Source organism: Mesoplodon mirus (genome assembly GCF_964341445.2).
Source record: "Mesoplodon mirus genome assembly, chromosome: 6".
Taxonomy (NCBI): domain Eukaryota; kingdom Metazoa; phylum Chordata; class Mammalia; order Artiodactyla; family Ziphiidae; genus Mesoplodon; species Mesoplodon mirus.
The window spans coordinates 98,261,688-98,276,979 of record NC_138982.1 but is presented as its reverse complement, the minus strand read 5'-3'; the positions used below and the strand labels follow the sequence as shown (position 1 = coordinate 98,276,979).

The following is a 15,292-nucleotide window of genomic DNA, read 5'->3' as shown; positions in this document are numbered from 1 at the left end:
CATGAAGATTATAGGTTTAAATTTCCTGATTCAATTATGAGTGGGAAGCATCATGCAGTTTATATCAAAGCTATTTTTTTAAAAAAAGACAAGACACTAAAGGTCTGGATTAACTCTAAATTTATCAGTTTAGGGTAACCTTGTGAAATTATGTAAACAGCCAATGGCTTTTAATGAAACAGCAGTAACAAGCAGATTTAATCAGGAAGGAAGTCATCTGACAACAACAAATCAATGTGTGCTTCTAAAAATGAATTATTATAAATAGAGAATTTTCCCCATGGAAATATAAAACTGAATTTTTGGAACCTTAACACTTATTTCTACATGTAATTTATGTAATTCTCTAAACACATTTAAATTATCCAAAGAAGGCAGTTAATTGTACTACTTTTAATTTTGTGGTAAGATTAAGTGTAATAAGTCTTAATAGTATTATGTGTTCTGTCAATGGTTATTTTTTAATGTGTTCAGTTCTCCTCCCCTTTAAAACAGATTAACTCAATAACATATCAAATAACAGCAACTGATTTATGAGCTGAAAATAGTGACAAGCTCAACTCCAAAGCTTATGCCTTAAACAAGATTCAACATCTTTTATTTACATATTTATGACATACATTAATGGGTCTTATACAATTAACAATCTAATAACAATGGTGACAAGGGAACATAAAGACACAATTCCAAATTTTTGTCAGGTTGAAATACATTTTCACTAACTGAAAGATATGATAAACAAGCAGCCATTATAAAGTTATAGACTGTATGTTAATCCACTTAAAATTGAAAGTCAGCCACACAGCTATCAAAACAATGGGAAATTTGCAAATGCAAATATTACATATACAGGTATAATGCATGCATGGCATCACATTTATTCTTCATCTTTTAAGCCACTTTTAAAGTAAACTGGAATAAGCATTTTAATAATATATGTACATCAAGGCACATTCTTTTCTTGTGCTTTAGGAATGACTTACATGTGATCTGCTTGTATCTTAATTTTACAACTTATATTAGCTTCTAATACTTAGAAGTTTAATTTTAACAATTACAGCTCGAGTGGTAGTTTCCCAGGAGAGAAATGTGGCATCTCCCCGTGGTTATTTTGAAAAACGAGAAAACTGGATAGCTTAAAGAGGTGGGAATTTAAATATCAAACACACAAATTAACTTAACTCTCAGGCAACTTTTTTTTTTTTTTTTTTTTTTTTTTTTTGCGGTACACGGGCCTCTCACTGTTGTGGCCTCTCCCGTTGCGGAGCACAGGCTCCGGATGCACAGGCTCAACGGCCATGGCTCACGGGCCTAGCTGCTCCGCGGCATGTGGGATCTTCCCGGACTGGGTCACGAACCCATGTCCCCTGCATTGGCAGGCGGACTCTCAACCACTGTGCCACCAGGGGAGCCCTCAGGCAACTTTTAAAAAGAATTTACTTTTAACAATTTGGTGGGCCATGATCAATTTCTTTAAGTAGTATACTGTAATGAGGGCTGAAGAATTTTCAATATTCTGAAATTACTTGACAATTACATAGTATCCACAGGACTGCTGTAGATGTCTATATCGCTATCCTACTTCTAAACTGTAGTTTTTCAACAAAATTGAACAATTAAACATGATACAAAAGCTGCAAACATACCAAACCTAGTTTTAACTTCTTTTTTCCCATTTATTATCTTATGTTATCAAGGAGAAATTTCCCATCAACAGTTTAATAAGTGTTCTTTGCTCGTGGTCAATTTACTTGCCTTGAGGGATAGTAGAGTAAGGCTTTAATAGGCATTTCATGCATTTTAATGGCATTTTAAAAAATCAGCTATTCATTTAAGGGTTCCCCATATAGATTAAGTACACTGTGCAAACTTGATTACAACATGTAACTCACTAAGTGCTTTAAAATAAAGAATCCCTGACTTTATAAGGGGTTAAAATAAATAGTAAGTCAAGAATCACAGATCTGAAGCATTTAAAAAAAAGTAATATACTTATGCATCACACTAAAACGTTTTATATTAGAATTTTTAATCCATAAACAAGGCAAATGAAATCACAGAACCTCTATATTTTGAGAATAAAAGAAGAAAAGCCAATTAGTACAGCCTTTTAAACTCAAAGTATATAATAATGTCAAAATGCAAATGAAACTGTACGGTTTTTAATTTAGTACAGTTCTTTATAAACATTAATTCATAAAAAGTATACCATGATAATCCACTGCCAAATAGATTTGTTTTCAATTTCTTTACAGTAAATGGACTTTTCTACAGAACCCATTAGCTAGACAAACCGTTTAGAAATGTTAAAACACCACCAAAACAGCCCAGAGCCTTGACATACAAACTCTAGGCGGATAGCCACATAGTACTGTAAACAAATGTTCTGTGAGTTCAGTTTATGTGAGATGTCCCTTCTGTTCATCTCCATTACTACATTCACTCTGTTTCTGAAATATGGGCCACCTCTACTTCAACAGTTTGAATAGCTTCTGCAACTTCAGATAGCTTCTGTCCTTGCTGTTGTGCTAACACATAGTTAACCACTTGCATAATACTTTGGTCAGAAAGTGTAGATACTGACGGACATTCTTCAGTAGCTGCCACAGCTTCGAGAGCTTCCATAGTTTCTCCTGTCACTACCACAGTTTCAAGTTCTTGAGGACCGCTGTTTTCTTGTTCCTGCATATCTGCTGTTAAGATGCTAACAGCATGCTCCACTTGAGTTCCTTGGTTATGAAACTGAAGGGTATCTTTTTCCAGCATAATTTTGCAAGGCACATAATCTCTGTGGAATTTAGTCATATGTTTACGGAGTGTTCGAGCATCTATGTAGGCTTCACTACATACGGGACAGACATAAGGCCGTTCACCTGTATGTGTTCTGACGTGGCGTTTTAGAGATCGGGCATCAGCCCAAGCTACTCCACATGTTAAACACTCAAATGGCTTAACTCCTATTAAGAAAGAAAAGAAGAGAGGTGAATGTGTGGTGAGGTCCAAGTACCAAAATATATTACAGCTGCCTGATAAATAATGCTTTTCTTTGAAGTACAGTAGCCCATAAACGTTTCTATCTTGACTATGGCGATCTTTTATTTAGGACCAAATGGTTTCTCTTAGAATAAAGCAGATTCTGGATATAATCTCTCTAAAGATGTTCCTATTGATAGAAGTTACTGAGAGACAATCCTGAGGTTCTGTGAATAGTCTCTTTTATCCTTCACGGCAATCCTATAATCCTAGGATAAAAACCCAGAAGCTTCAAGTAGTCCATTCCAGCATAAAAATATTGATATAGAATATTAAGCTCACTAAAACAGGAATCTATCTATCTACACAACAATTAGGTAGTCAGGTTCAGGATCACCTCTATCACTTGAATAAATCTTCCACAACATGGGATTAATCTCTTATTAAGGAAAGCGAGATAATAGGCAAGAGGAATGGTAAAAGGAGAATCACTACTGGGCTGGCTTTTATTCTATTGAAAGTTATATATATATATATATATATATATATAAAACTATATGAAGTATAGTTACCTCCATGGTTGTTCATGTGTCTCCTATACTCTCTCAGCTGAGTGAATTTTCTTCCACATTGTTCACACACCCGTTCCAGGTTTTGCTTTGCTCTTCCTTTTTTTCCATGGGTAGCTTTCTTTACATGTCTTCTGAACAATGCCTTTTCATAAAATTCTTTGCCACATATATTACACCTAAAATAAAGGAAAACCCCAAATTATTTTTTCCAAAGCACCAGAATCCATAATAATTAATCCAAGTACATTTATATCTCAAGTTCAGATCCTCCTCAGATTTACCCACCTGTAAGGCTCAGTGACAGAGTGAGACTTCACATGGGAATACCAATCTTTCTTCCAACTATAGCACTTATCACAAAATTGGCACTGGAATGGCTTCACACCAAGATGTTTGTTCATGTGCTGGCGAAGATCTCTAGCTTCAAAGAAACTTTTCTCACATCTGCAATAACAAAGTTCATTCACCCAACTGGATCATTTTATTCTTTTAAAAGAAGTTTCCAAGAACTCAGTATATTCTTGGGTTTCTAGAACTCCACAGGATGATCCCAATTTAACACAAAAACAATTCTTACTATTCCAGTCTTGCATCAAGGCTGCAGGATCTTAAGTTCTTTTAGCTGCAGAGTACTAGAAACATTTTAGAAAGAATCCTGCACAGCTCCTAAGGTGTTATTATTTTCTGTCTCCTCCTCAACCCCATCTGATCTCCCCTTTTTACATCCCTTTTCACCCTCTTCCAGTCTCTGTCCATCTGTTGGAAGTAGGCCCCAATCTTGACCATAAGGATGCAGCAACTGACGTAGGCCTAGGTCAATCAGAGCACAGCATTCTCTTAGCCATAGTGATTGATTCACAGAAAACCAAATGCCTTAACCAGATCCAATGGTAGCGAACCTCAGGGGCTTTTATAGGAACTACGAGAAAAGCAGCTTGACAATTTGGGAGTTGAGAGGATGTAAGGCTGAAATCATTGCCACTGCCTTGTCCATACGGAGTCTCAGAGACATCAAGTGCTAATGAATCTGAAACCAGTTTACATTAAACCATTCAGACTCCTAGATTCGACTTTCATTCAAGTCAGTTTATTTTATTTTTTAATTTTTTAAAATAAATTTATTTATTTGTTTTTATTATTGCCTGTGTTGGGTCTTCGTTGCTGCACGCGGGCTTTCTCTTTGTTGAGGTGGGATTACTACTGTTTTGCGGTGCACAGGCTTCTCATTGTGGTGGCTTCTCTTGTTGTGGAGCACGGACTCTACGCACACGGGCTTCAGTAGTTGAGGCACGTGGGCTCAATAGTTGTGGCACACAGGCTTAGTTGCTCCACGGCATGTGGGATCTTCCTGGACCAGGGCTCGAATCCATGTCCCCTGCATTGGCAGGCGGGTTTCTCAACCACTAAGCCACCAGGGAAGCCCTCAAGTCAGTTTAAATTAGGTTTTCTTATACTTGCAACTAAAAATGTATGAATAATAAACTATCTTTGTTTTAAAATAAGACTGATTATAGAGTGACATCAGCATATAGGGCAGAGTCCAAAAGCCCATCCCTACATGAAAGCAGTAAACAAATGGGCAAAAACTATCAGAATCAATTTTACTGGACCTCTGGAAACTAATTAAAAGTTTACAGTAGGGCTTCCCTGGTGGCACAGTGGTTGAGAGTCCGCCTGCCGATGCAGGGGACATGGGTTCGTGTCCCGGACCGGGAAGATCTCACATGCCGCGGAGCGGCTAGGCCCGTGAGCCATGGCCGCCGAGCCTGTGCGTCCGGAGCCTGTGCTCTGCAACAGGAGAGGCCCGCATACTGCCAAAAAAAAAAAAAAAAAAAAAGTTTACAGTGACCAGGTAAATATTTAATCAAGAAAGCAATTGCTGAATCTTGGTAAGAGAGCTCTGTGGCATTTCAACTCACCCTGGCCCCATCCCCGGGCTCCTCAGCTCAGCAGACAGACTGCACTCCTGCTACAGGTCCCTAGTACCAGAGGAACTTATTCTCACAGAGCTGTAGTTGTTCTGAGCTATATGGTGACTCCTTGAAGTTACCCCTCAAAGGGCTTGCTTGTATTTACCCTAACTCTTCCAGGGCTGAGGACTCGGGGAGGGGTGGGAAGTAGAGAGGAGCAGATGGCTGGAAACACTTACAGGCAAATGTATTAGCCACAGCTGCTGGGGCAAGGAACAGCAGTTCGGTGCAAACAACATCCAAACCGAAAGCCTGGGAGGAAAAGGCTGGAGACCGAGATGTTTTGGGGAATAAGAGCTTTGAAAAACTCTCACATATTCCCAGGAATCTAGAAGTCCAAAATATCTGCCCAGTGCTGGGCACACGCTCAGAAAAGACCTGAAAAGGCTCTATACTCTCACCAATGGCTGACTCTGCACAAACAGAAAGAGAAGACCAAGGCAGAATTGTAAACTGCCTGGCTGAGTATTGAAGGCATTCTGGAATTAGTGGTGATGCTCGCACAACACTGTGAATGTACTAAAAGCCACTAAACTGAACACTTTAAAATGATGAATGTTATGTTCTGTGAACTTTACTTCAATTATAAAACAGATTTCAGGAGGCTCTGGAAAATGAAAAGAGGGAAAAAGGAATCTGAAGAAGGAAGAAATGAGCAGAGGGCCCAGTACTTCCGAGGAACTGCCTAGGAAGAATCTCTGGCTGGCACCAAGGGACCCTTCTTTCCTACAGTCCCTACTGTAGGAAAGAACTGGTTGCACATTTGAACAACTTCTTTAAATCATTTAAAATGAGTGATTTGTATGGTATGAAATTTGTGTCTAAATAAAACTGTTACATAAATAAATAGGAACACCTAGACAAAAACAAACTGATTAAAATCAAGAGTAAACAAACAACAGTTTACTATTATCTTCAAGTATTCTTTTTCAGTTTTACAGAGGTGTAACTGACAAATAAAACTGTAAGATATTTAAAGTGTATAATGTGATGATTCAGTATATGTATACACTGTGAAAGGAATCCTCCCATTTGTTAACACATCCATCACCTCAGATATATATGTGTGTGTATAATTACATATGAATATTCAAGTTCCTACTCTCTTAGCAAAATTCAATCATATCATACAGTGTTATCAACTATAGTCACCTCACATATTTTCTTTTGAAACAACTTTCAAATAAACTGAGTAAGAACACAAGGAAATTAATTGAATGGTTCACATATTAAATACTTACTGAGTACAATGATAGCCTCGAACTTCAGGCTTTGGTTGGTGTTTCTTTAGGTGCTTGCTGAGCCCAGAGCCCCTGTGAAAAGACTTTCCACAAACTGAGCAAAGGTACTTGGACTCTCCTATAAAAAATAAAAACCATGTCACAAATCCAGCAATCAGGTGCTCTTCTAACAGAATGCTTTATGTTGTATTTCAGAAGTTATTTTATCAAGTGGGCACGGAAGCTGTAACATTTGGCATCCACCTTCTAAGAATAACAAACTATGTCAAAATCCCTATTTTCTCTCAACTAGAGTACTAGCGAGGCTACTACTACTACCCACAGAATGTGATAGGCTTGCATGATCATCTGCATTATAACAGTGTAGAGTTGTATACAAGTTCTAGAGCACATTATCTACCCTTCACCAGCCATTTTCCACATAACTGCGTTAAACACCTGAAAATAAGTATACGTGGACTAAAAGTTCTAATAAAATTATAAGCCACATACCATGTTGACAGTTACATCTGTCTACTGTTTAACTTTTTAAAAGCAAGACCATTTCTTTAGGTGCCTGGATTTAATATTCAGTACATTTTTTCTGCACTGACTGAAACAAAATTTTTACACAAATAAGATAGCTCTAAAACTAGATTATAAGAACAACTTTTAAACTTTACTCTCAAAAAAAACACAGAAAAACAAAAAAACCTTTACTCTCATTAATAAAAAACTGCACACATACAGTCATCTTACAGCATAATCAATATACTAGTAAATTAATAGTATATAACATGTAACTATGTCAATATAAGTTTCTCATTACCTGTGTGAATACTCATATGTTCCTGAAGACTCCGTTTGGTAACAAATGACTTAACGCATAGTTCACACTGGAACTGCTTTTGTGATTGATGGAGACTCTGGTGTAATTTTAGACCGTGCTTGTAGATGAAAGTCTTTCCACAGACCTAAGAGAGCACAGGTGTTTAAACCAGTAAAACAGAAAAAGAGATAAGGGCTGTTTCTGAAGAATGAGGACACAGAATCTACTATGCTATTTTAAATTAAAAACTTAAATTATAAACAAAATGACAAAGTTAAAGTTGATACAAGGGCCAAGGATTTTAGCTGCTTGATCATCTTCTGATTCAGTAGTTAACCAATATTGCTATTTTTCTTACACCCATGAGATCACTGCAAGAACTCAAAACAATACCCCAAAAAACCTCATACTGTCCTTTGTGAGACTGGTAAACAATATACCTTATATTAAAAGAGACATGGGGGGCTTCCCTGGTGGCGCAGTGGTTGAGAGTCCGCCTGCCGATGCAGGGGACACAGGTTTGTGACCCAGTCCGGGAAGATCCCACATGCCGCTGAGCGGCTGGGCCCGTGAGCCATGGCCGCTGAGCCTGCGCGTCCGGAGCCTGTGCTCCGCAATGGGAGAGGCCACAACAGTGAGAGGCACGCATAACGCAAAAAAAAAAAAAATGGGAGCTTAATCAAGAACAATATACTCAATTCCTGCTATACCAACTAGAACAGTGCTTCTTAAACTCTCTATGATGAAGAACCAGTTTTTTTCTTTCCCCAATCTATTAGGGAGAGATTTTTGTTAAACACAATGAAAATGTCACAATATCAAATTGCCATGACAGTTTCTACATGCCTACTCTCCATCTTTGCACTTATCTTTTATGGACCACACATTTTGAGTAGTGCTACACCAGAAGACCAGAGGCCCAATTAACACTTAAGTTTTTAAATATATGAATAAAATGATGCTTAGGACTTGGCTTCAAAATAACTGAAGGGAGGGGGAAGTAAGGGAGTGAGTGACAGTACATATAAAATACAACTGACCATAGATAACCAACAAGGACCTACTGTATTGCAAAGGGAACTACACTCAATATCTTGTAATAACCTATAATGGAAAAAAATCTAAAAAAGAATGAATGAATGGATAAATAAATAAATAACTGAATCACTTTGCTGAACACCTGAAACTAACACAACATTGTAAATCAACTATATTTCAATAAAATTTTTTTAAAAATTAAAAAAAATCCCACAATTGACCATGTGTTGATAACTACTAAAGCTGGGTGAAGAGTACATGAGGGTTTATTCTACTCTTACATTCTTTTTTCTTATAAGATGAAGCTTAAGAGACAAAAGAGAGAGAGAAAAACATTAAAAATTTCACTGGTTCCAAAACCGTTTATTAATAAAAATAGTGGGTCATCCTTATATGCAAGGCTATAGGTGCTACTAGAAAATTTTCACCGTTGCAAATAGCCCAAAGCTGGCTTATCACAGGATTCTTTACCCAGGAATCACATTTTGGCATTTAGTTTTCAACTCTAGAGAAGGACACATAGCTTAGGCAGAATTTCTGCTAAGATGTGTTTAACTCACAGGTTCCTTCCCAAGCCAGGTTGGTCCTACTGAACGTTAAGGGATGACTGAGATGATGAATTGGTTATTCTCACCCAGTATCACTCTGAATCCTAACAAGTTTCCCGAACATCCTAAATAGATTAATTTCAAGTTACAACTTCAGCCAAATTACAGAACTGGGAATCACCCTTGACCTAGGCAACAAACTGAAAAAGTTATGGACTTCCTGTGACATTTTACAAAAGTGATGTGACGCCAGAATCAACTAGTCTTATCACCGGTTATGTTCCAATCTTCTTTAAATAACAAAATAAATATAATGGCTTTACCTGGCATGCATGTGGTTTTACCCCTGTGTGCTTTAACATATGTATTCGAAGAGAATATAGTTTAGGTAATGTCCTTCCACATATCGAACATATAAATTCTCGTTTGGTTCTGCCCTTCTCAGACGATGATCCTGATGCCTCATTAGATGCAGAATTGGAAGAGGATGAAGTAGGTGCATCTTTCCTGGTATGTCGAATAAGGTGTGCTCTCAAGGAGGCACTGTACTGAAACTGTTTCTTACACAACTAAAAGAAAAAGTAAACAAAATTCTGCCTGAATGTATTTCCATCACAAATGTTAAGTGAAACTCAACTCGTACTTCAACCTTCCATATCTTTGTTACAATTGTATCACTCAATAAACATATATACTATGTAAAAGACAATATGCTAGGCACCACACTATAGAAATGAAAGGGACAGACCCAGCCTCTACTCTGCAAAGATTTATAATCTAACCACAAAAACAGGATTTATATGTAAATAGGTGAGAGATCAATACTTAAGAAGAGGGAATAATCAGAGTATAAGAAAAGGCGTCATCACCGAGGCTGGGTCTTGAAGGAATGGTAAGATGGTAAGATACAGACAAGAATACTATTATTATATGAGTACTAATAGTTGTTAGGAAGAGCAAAAATAGGGGCTGGAAAAAGTAGGAAGATAAAACTGTGATAGTCCTTGGGTTTTACCCTGTACTTGCTGAGTATTCCTGAAAGCTTCTGTTCTTTATTTTAAAATCAGAGTTATATATAGTCATGATCTACAAAACTTTTTTTTAGTAAATAAAACTGGCCTCTTGGTTCACTACCTCTACTTTTTTGACTCTTTCTTAATGATTATCTCTGTAATTCTGAGTAATATGAATAATAGGAAGTGACTCTCTCATTTACCTCTCCACTCTCTACACGTACATGACCCTTCCCATTACCATACTTTCTCAATACAGCTTTATGATCATTTTGATGAGATCAATTTCAGTGCTTACATTATTTGGATGACGTACATGTTATTACAGCGGGACCATACAGACAGTATGATTCTCTTTCCTTTCATTTCCTTTTCTGTTTTATTTCTCTTTGTATTTACTGCTAATTCATCATCAAACCTTTCTCTCAACTGTCTACTGAGAGAAGGTTTAAAACACATCACCTTGTGGGAGATCGCTGTCAAAGCACTATGTTGGTGTTCCAGACTTGGGTGGTTGTTTTCCACGCTTGGACTCTACAGATTGGACCCCATGTTTCCCGTTTCCCATGTCTTGCTCATTTTAGAGGAATACCTCTGCCGACAGCTTCCTGAGAAAGGGAGTTTGGGAGGTAAAACTTTGCAGACCTTGCATGTCTGAAACTGTTCTTATTCTACCATCATAAATATAGTTTGATTACTGATTCCAAGTTAGAAATCATTTCCTTTTATATTAAAGATATTGTGCCTTTGTCTTCTAACTTCCACTGTTGCTGCTGAAAGGCCTGAAGCTATTCTATTCTGACCCTTATCCTTTCTCTCTTGTAATTTATAAGATTTTCTTTGTACCTTGATTCTGAAATTTCATAATATATCTTGGTATAGATTTATTTTCACCCATGATTCTGGACATTCAACGCACCCTTTTAACAAGGAAACTTCTATTTTCAAGTTCTCAAATTTTTTTTCACTGCATTAATGATTTCTTTCTCTCCATGCTGTTTGGAATTATCTGGGTATTAGAAGACAACCTAGACCAATCCTCTAAAATTTCTTTCACTCCCATTTTTACCTTGTCTTTTGCTTTATTTTCTGAGTGATTTAGTCAACTGTATTTCCTAACTTTTCTGATATTTTTATATGTGTTATTATGTATTTTATTCCTAAGAAAAACTCTTCTGTTCTCTTGATGTGTCCTTTTAAAAACACAGTACATGATTATTGTTTTATTGATGTAATTTTTTTATTTAGCTCTAACATAAATCATAGTTTGTGGTTTGGGTTGTGTGTGTTGGGGGGTGGTTTGAGTTTTCTTCTAACTGCATAGTATTGGATTCCTCAAAGTTGTTTTTTTGCATGAAATATTTGTGAGTCTGTATACCTGATGTCTATTCACATTTCAAAATAAGACATTTAAAAACTGATTGGAACTTGTGTGTAAGCAGAGGAGTAAACTGTCAACCACAGGCTTTAATGAGCAGTATCTTTAGATCTTTTGTTTTCAGACTTTGGATTTCTCACCTTTAAGAAATCCTTCTATTTTAAGATTAAGGGTTTGGTTGTCAACATTCTGGAACTTGAGTAGGGAAAGAGAGCTTGAAAGGATTCAATATTCAGTATATATGCTTTTACATTCCCTTGTTTGGTATATAGTACATTCACCCTCATTATTCACAGTGTTCTCTAGAGCAGGTGTGGGTTTTATTTTTTTCAGAGAGTAGAAGATGGATCTTTGGCTGAAGGCATGGTGGTAGTGATTTACTTACTTCTTAAAAAGACTTTCTAGGGACTTCCCTTGTGGCAAAGTGGTTAAGAGTCCGCCTGCCAATGCAGGGGACTCAGGTTCGAGCCCTGGTCCAGGAAGATCCCACATGCTGTGGAGCAACTAAGTCCGTGTGCCACAACTACCGAGCCTGCACTCTAGAGCCTGCAAGCCACAACTACTGAAGCCCGTGCGCCACAACTACTGAAGTCCGCGCACCTAGAGCCCATGCTCTGCAACAAGAGAAGCCACTGCAGTGAGAAGCCGGTGCACCGCAACGAAGAGTAGCTCCCGCTAGCCCCAACCAGAGAAAGCCCACGTACAGCAATGAAGACCCAACACAGCCAAAAATAAATAAATTTAAAAAAAAAAGACTTTCTAACAACCAGACACATCTCTACTTTCAAGGTAGCTAGTACCATTCATTTCTGAGCCTTTTGGTAGTTCTGCAATACAATTTGGATTGATTCTTAGCTTTCCACACTGAAAGCCTGGGAATGAGCCCTTTCAAATCTGCTGAATCAATGACTCTATCTAGGGACTTCCCTGGCAGTCCAGTGGCTAAGACCCTGTGCTTCCACTGCAGGGGGGTACGGGTTCTATCCCTGGTCGGGGAACTAAGATACCGCATGCCGCACAGTGCAGCCAACAAACAAACAAAAAACACTCCATCTATTTATCAGAATCCAGAATTTGGTTGCTAAGGTCTCCTGTTCTTTTTGTCTTTCTATGAGCTTTTTAAAAAGATCGTTTTACTTTTGTCTTACTAGGGTATCAAGAAGCAGAAGAGGTAAACATTTTTTGGCAAGAACATGACATGTACAAATCAGAAGATAACTCTTACGGCAATATAAGGGAGACAGAGAGAAGAGAGCACACAAATGGCAGGATAATAATGAAGCAGTAAATTGGATTCTATTTATAATGAAGTTATAGCCATCTATAATTAGCTTTCCAGATACTTACTGGACACTTGTAATCTCTAGCTCTTTCATGTTTCAGTATGTGCTTTATAAGAGCATATCGTCTCTGAAAAACCATTCCACATTCCCCACATTTATGGGATGCTTCTTCTTCGGTATTCTCTTTAGCATCCCTTTTTGGTTGTTTCATCTTTTTTCCTCTTTGAACTAATTTCTGAGCCACCTAATTAAAGAACAGAAAACACAATCTAAATAAATTATCTCAAATTCACATTATCTTAATATTGGTATTTAAAACATTAAATTGCTTTCCTGCATCCACTCCCCTTCCCCCCAAGATAATTATCACCATAAGTTTAACTGCAGAATGCTTTCAACTTAAAGCTAAAACTACAAAGGTAAACTCTTTTTTCATCATACCTGTTGAACTGCTGACTTGGGAATGGCTTTCCGTTTCTGCAGCTTCTTCTCCATTCCTTTGTGTAGTCGGATATATCCTCCTTCGTTAACAGAACGCTGCCGAAGCCTGCTTCTGTATGTATCATCATCATCGGGACTATGGTCTGTCTGTGCTGTCGGTTCAACTAGATTTTCCTCATCTTTTAAAGACTGGCCAAGGTTCTGCCTATGCTCTGAAATATCTTCAGCACAGATATACTCTGTTGCTGTATCATTTCCCATATTACTGTTTTCTGGAGAGCTACTGATTACATTCTCTTTTGAAAGCTTAGGATGAGTATCAGAGACTGTGCCATCTTCTCTGCTGTTTAAAGTTTCTAGTTCTGTCTGGCTGTTTTTTGTTACTAAATCAACAGACTCCATTTCAGGATGGGAATCAGTTACACAGCCTACAGGTGACAGAGCAGCTTCGGTCTGTGAAGAAACCTGGGGCTCAGGCTGTTGTCCTAGCTCTCCATTCTGCTCTGGCAATTCTCCATTCACCAGCAGTACAATTTCACAATCCCCAAGTTCAGTGGATACAGTTGTTGTAGTTCCCTCGTTGTTAGCCACAGGAGGTGCTGTACCTCCATTTTGTTCTGGCAAGTCCTGTGTAGATGTAACTGTTTGTACCTCACCCTTCTTATATACTGTTAGCTGCTTCTCTTCCATTAGTTTATGTACACTTTCACAGATTTCTAAAACTTCTGACATGAAAAGATGACGAGCCAAGATGGCTACATCAGCCATGCTACAGAAGTCAAAACTTAGCACAGAAGTATAGGCAAATTCCAGTAAAGGAAGGAAGCTTGCCTTACAAAAGCCTATGCGAAACAAGAAAGATGAAAGACAAAAAAGTCAAATCACCACTAAAACACCTTGTAGAAACAATTACTGTATGATTATGACAATATAAAATAGAATATAAAGGCAAATATGACCATTTATTCTGCAATTAAATATCCTGGATTTGTTTTGAGTTGGTTGCTTATTAAGCCTTGACTAACTAACTTCTATGAGCCGAGTCTCTCAATACCTAAAATAGAAAATAATATCACACTTACTGCCTCAAAGAGTTGTTGTAAGGCAGTCATTTTCAAACTGTACTCCTTAGAACCCCGGGGGTTCCTCAAATTCCCCTCAAGAATCATCTGCTGGAGAATGGAGGGTAAAAAAAGAGAGGGAGGCAGGTGAGTAGGCAGGGTTCAACCAACCTGTCCCCTAACCTCACTGCAGTAAGTATAGCTGTATATTTTAATAATAGAAGTCCATATAAAAATTTGATTGTGAACAGAGGGTTCTAGTATTAAAAACTTTAAAACAAGGTCTACAGCAGAGGGTCAGCAAAATTCTTCTGTATAGAATTAGATAATAAAGATTGCAGGCCATAAAGTGTCTGTTGCAACTACTTAATTCTGCCATTGTAGCTGGAAAGAGAAGCCATATATTATAATATGTATACAAATGGGCATGGCTGTGGTGCAATACAACTTTATTCAGAAAAAGGGAGGGGAAGGAGGACTGGCGGCCTTTGGGTTATAGTTTGCTTATCTTTGTTCTAAGGAGCAAGACGATTACTATACACATGAGATATTAGGTTCTCATTTTATGTGAGAAAATAAGATCAGTTTATTTCTAAGTTCTCAGTACTTCACTTTCGAAACCCATTTTTAAAATTCACATGATTCAAAAATCAGAAGATTACACAGTGATAAGTCCAACTCCATCTCCATAACCAGAATGATTAAGAATTTGTACAGATTTTTAGAGTCTTTACACAGTCAAATAAATACTCTTATGCCTCCTTCTTATAGTAGGTGTTATACTACACATACTTTTCTGTGCCTTGCTTTTCTCATATAATAATTTATCTTAAGAGATCTTTTATTAAAATACAGGGAGCCAAGGCAACCTTTTAAAAACTCATGTTTGGGAATTCCCTGCTGGCTCAGTGGTTAGGACTCTGCGCTTCTGCTGCAGGGGGAACGGGTTCAATCCCCAGTGAGGGA

The 15,292-nt window shown here is 37.7% G+C and overlaps 1 protein-coding gene across 1 annotated transcript in view; it reads right to left on the bottom strand.

Annotated features, from left to right (window-relative positions):
* Positions 1–336: 336 nt before the first annotated feature.
* ZBTB11 (zinc finger and BTB domain containing 11) overlaps positions 337–15,292 on the bottom strand; it is a 30,418-nt gene continuing 15,462 nt past the window's right edge. Inside the window, exons 4-11 of the mRNA XM_082624559.1 lie at positions 13,266–14,107; positions 12,889–13,068; positions 9,474–9,719; positions 7,565–7,709; positions 6,757–6,874; positions 3,831–3,989; positions 3,546–3,721; positions 337–2,957 (exon numbers count right to left, since the gene is read on the bottom strand). Coding sequence (XP_082480685.1) covers positions 2,440–2,957; positions 3,546–3,721; positions 3,831–3,989; positions 6,757–6,874; positions 7,565–7,709; positions 9,474–9,719; positions 12,889–13,068; positions 13,266–14,107 — 2,384 coding nt within the window. The 3' untranslated portion in view covers positions 337–2,439. The remainder of the gene's footprint in view (positions 2,958–3,545; positions 3,722–3,830; positions 3,990–6,756; positions 6,875–7,564; positions 7,710–9,473; positions 9,720–12,888; positions 13,069–13,265; positions 14,108–15,292) is intronic.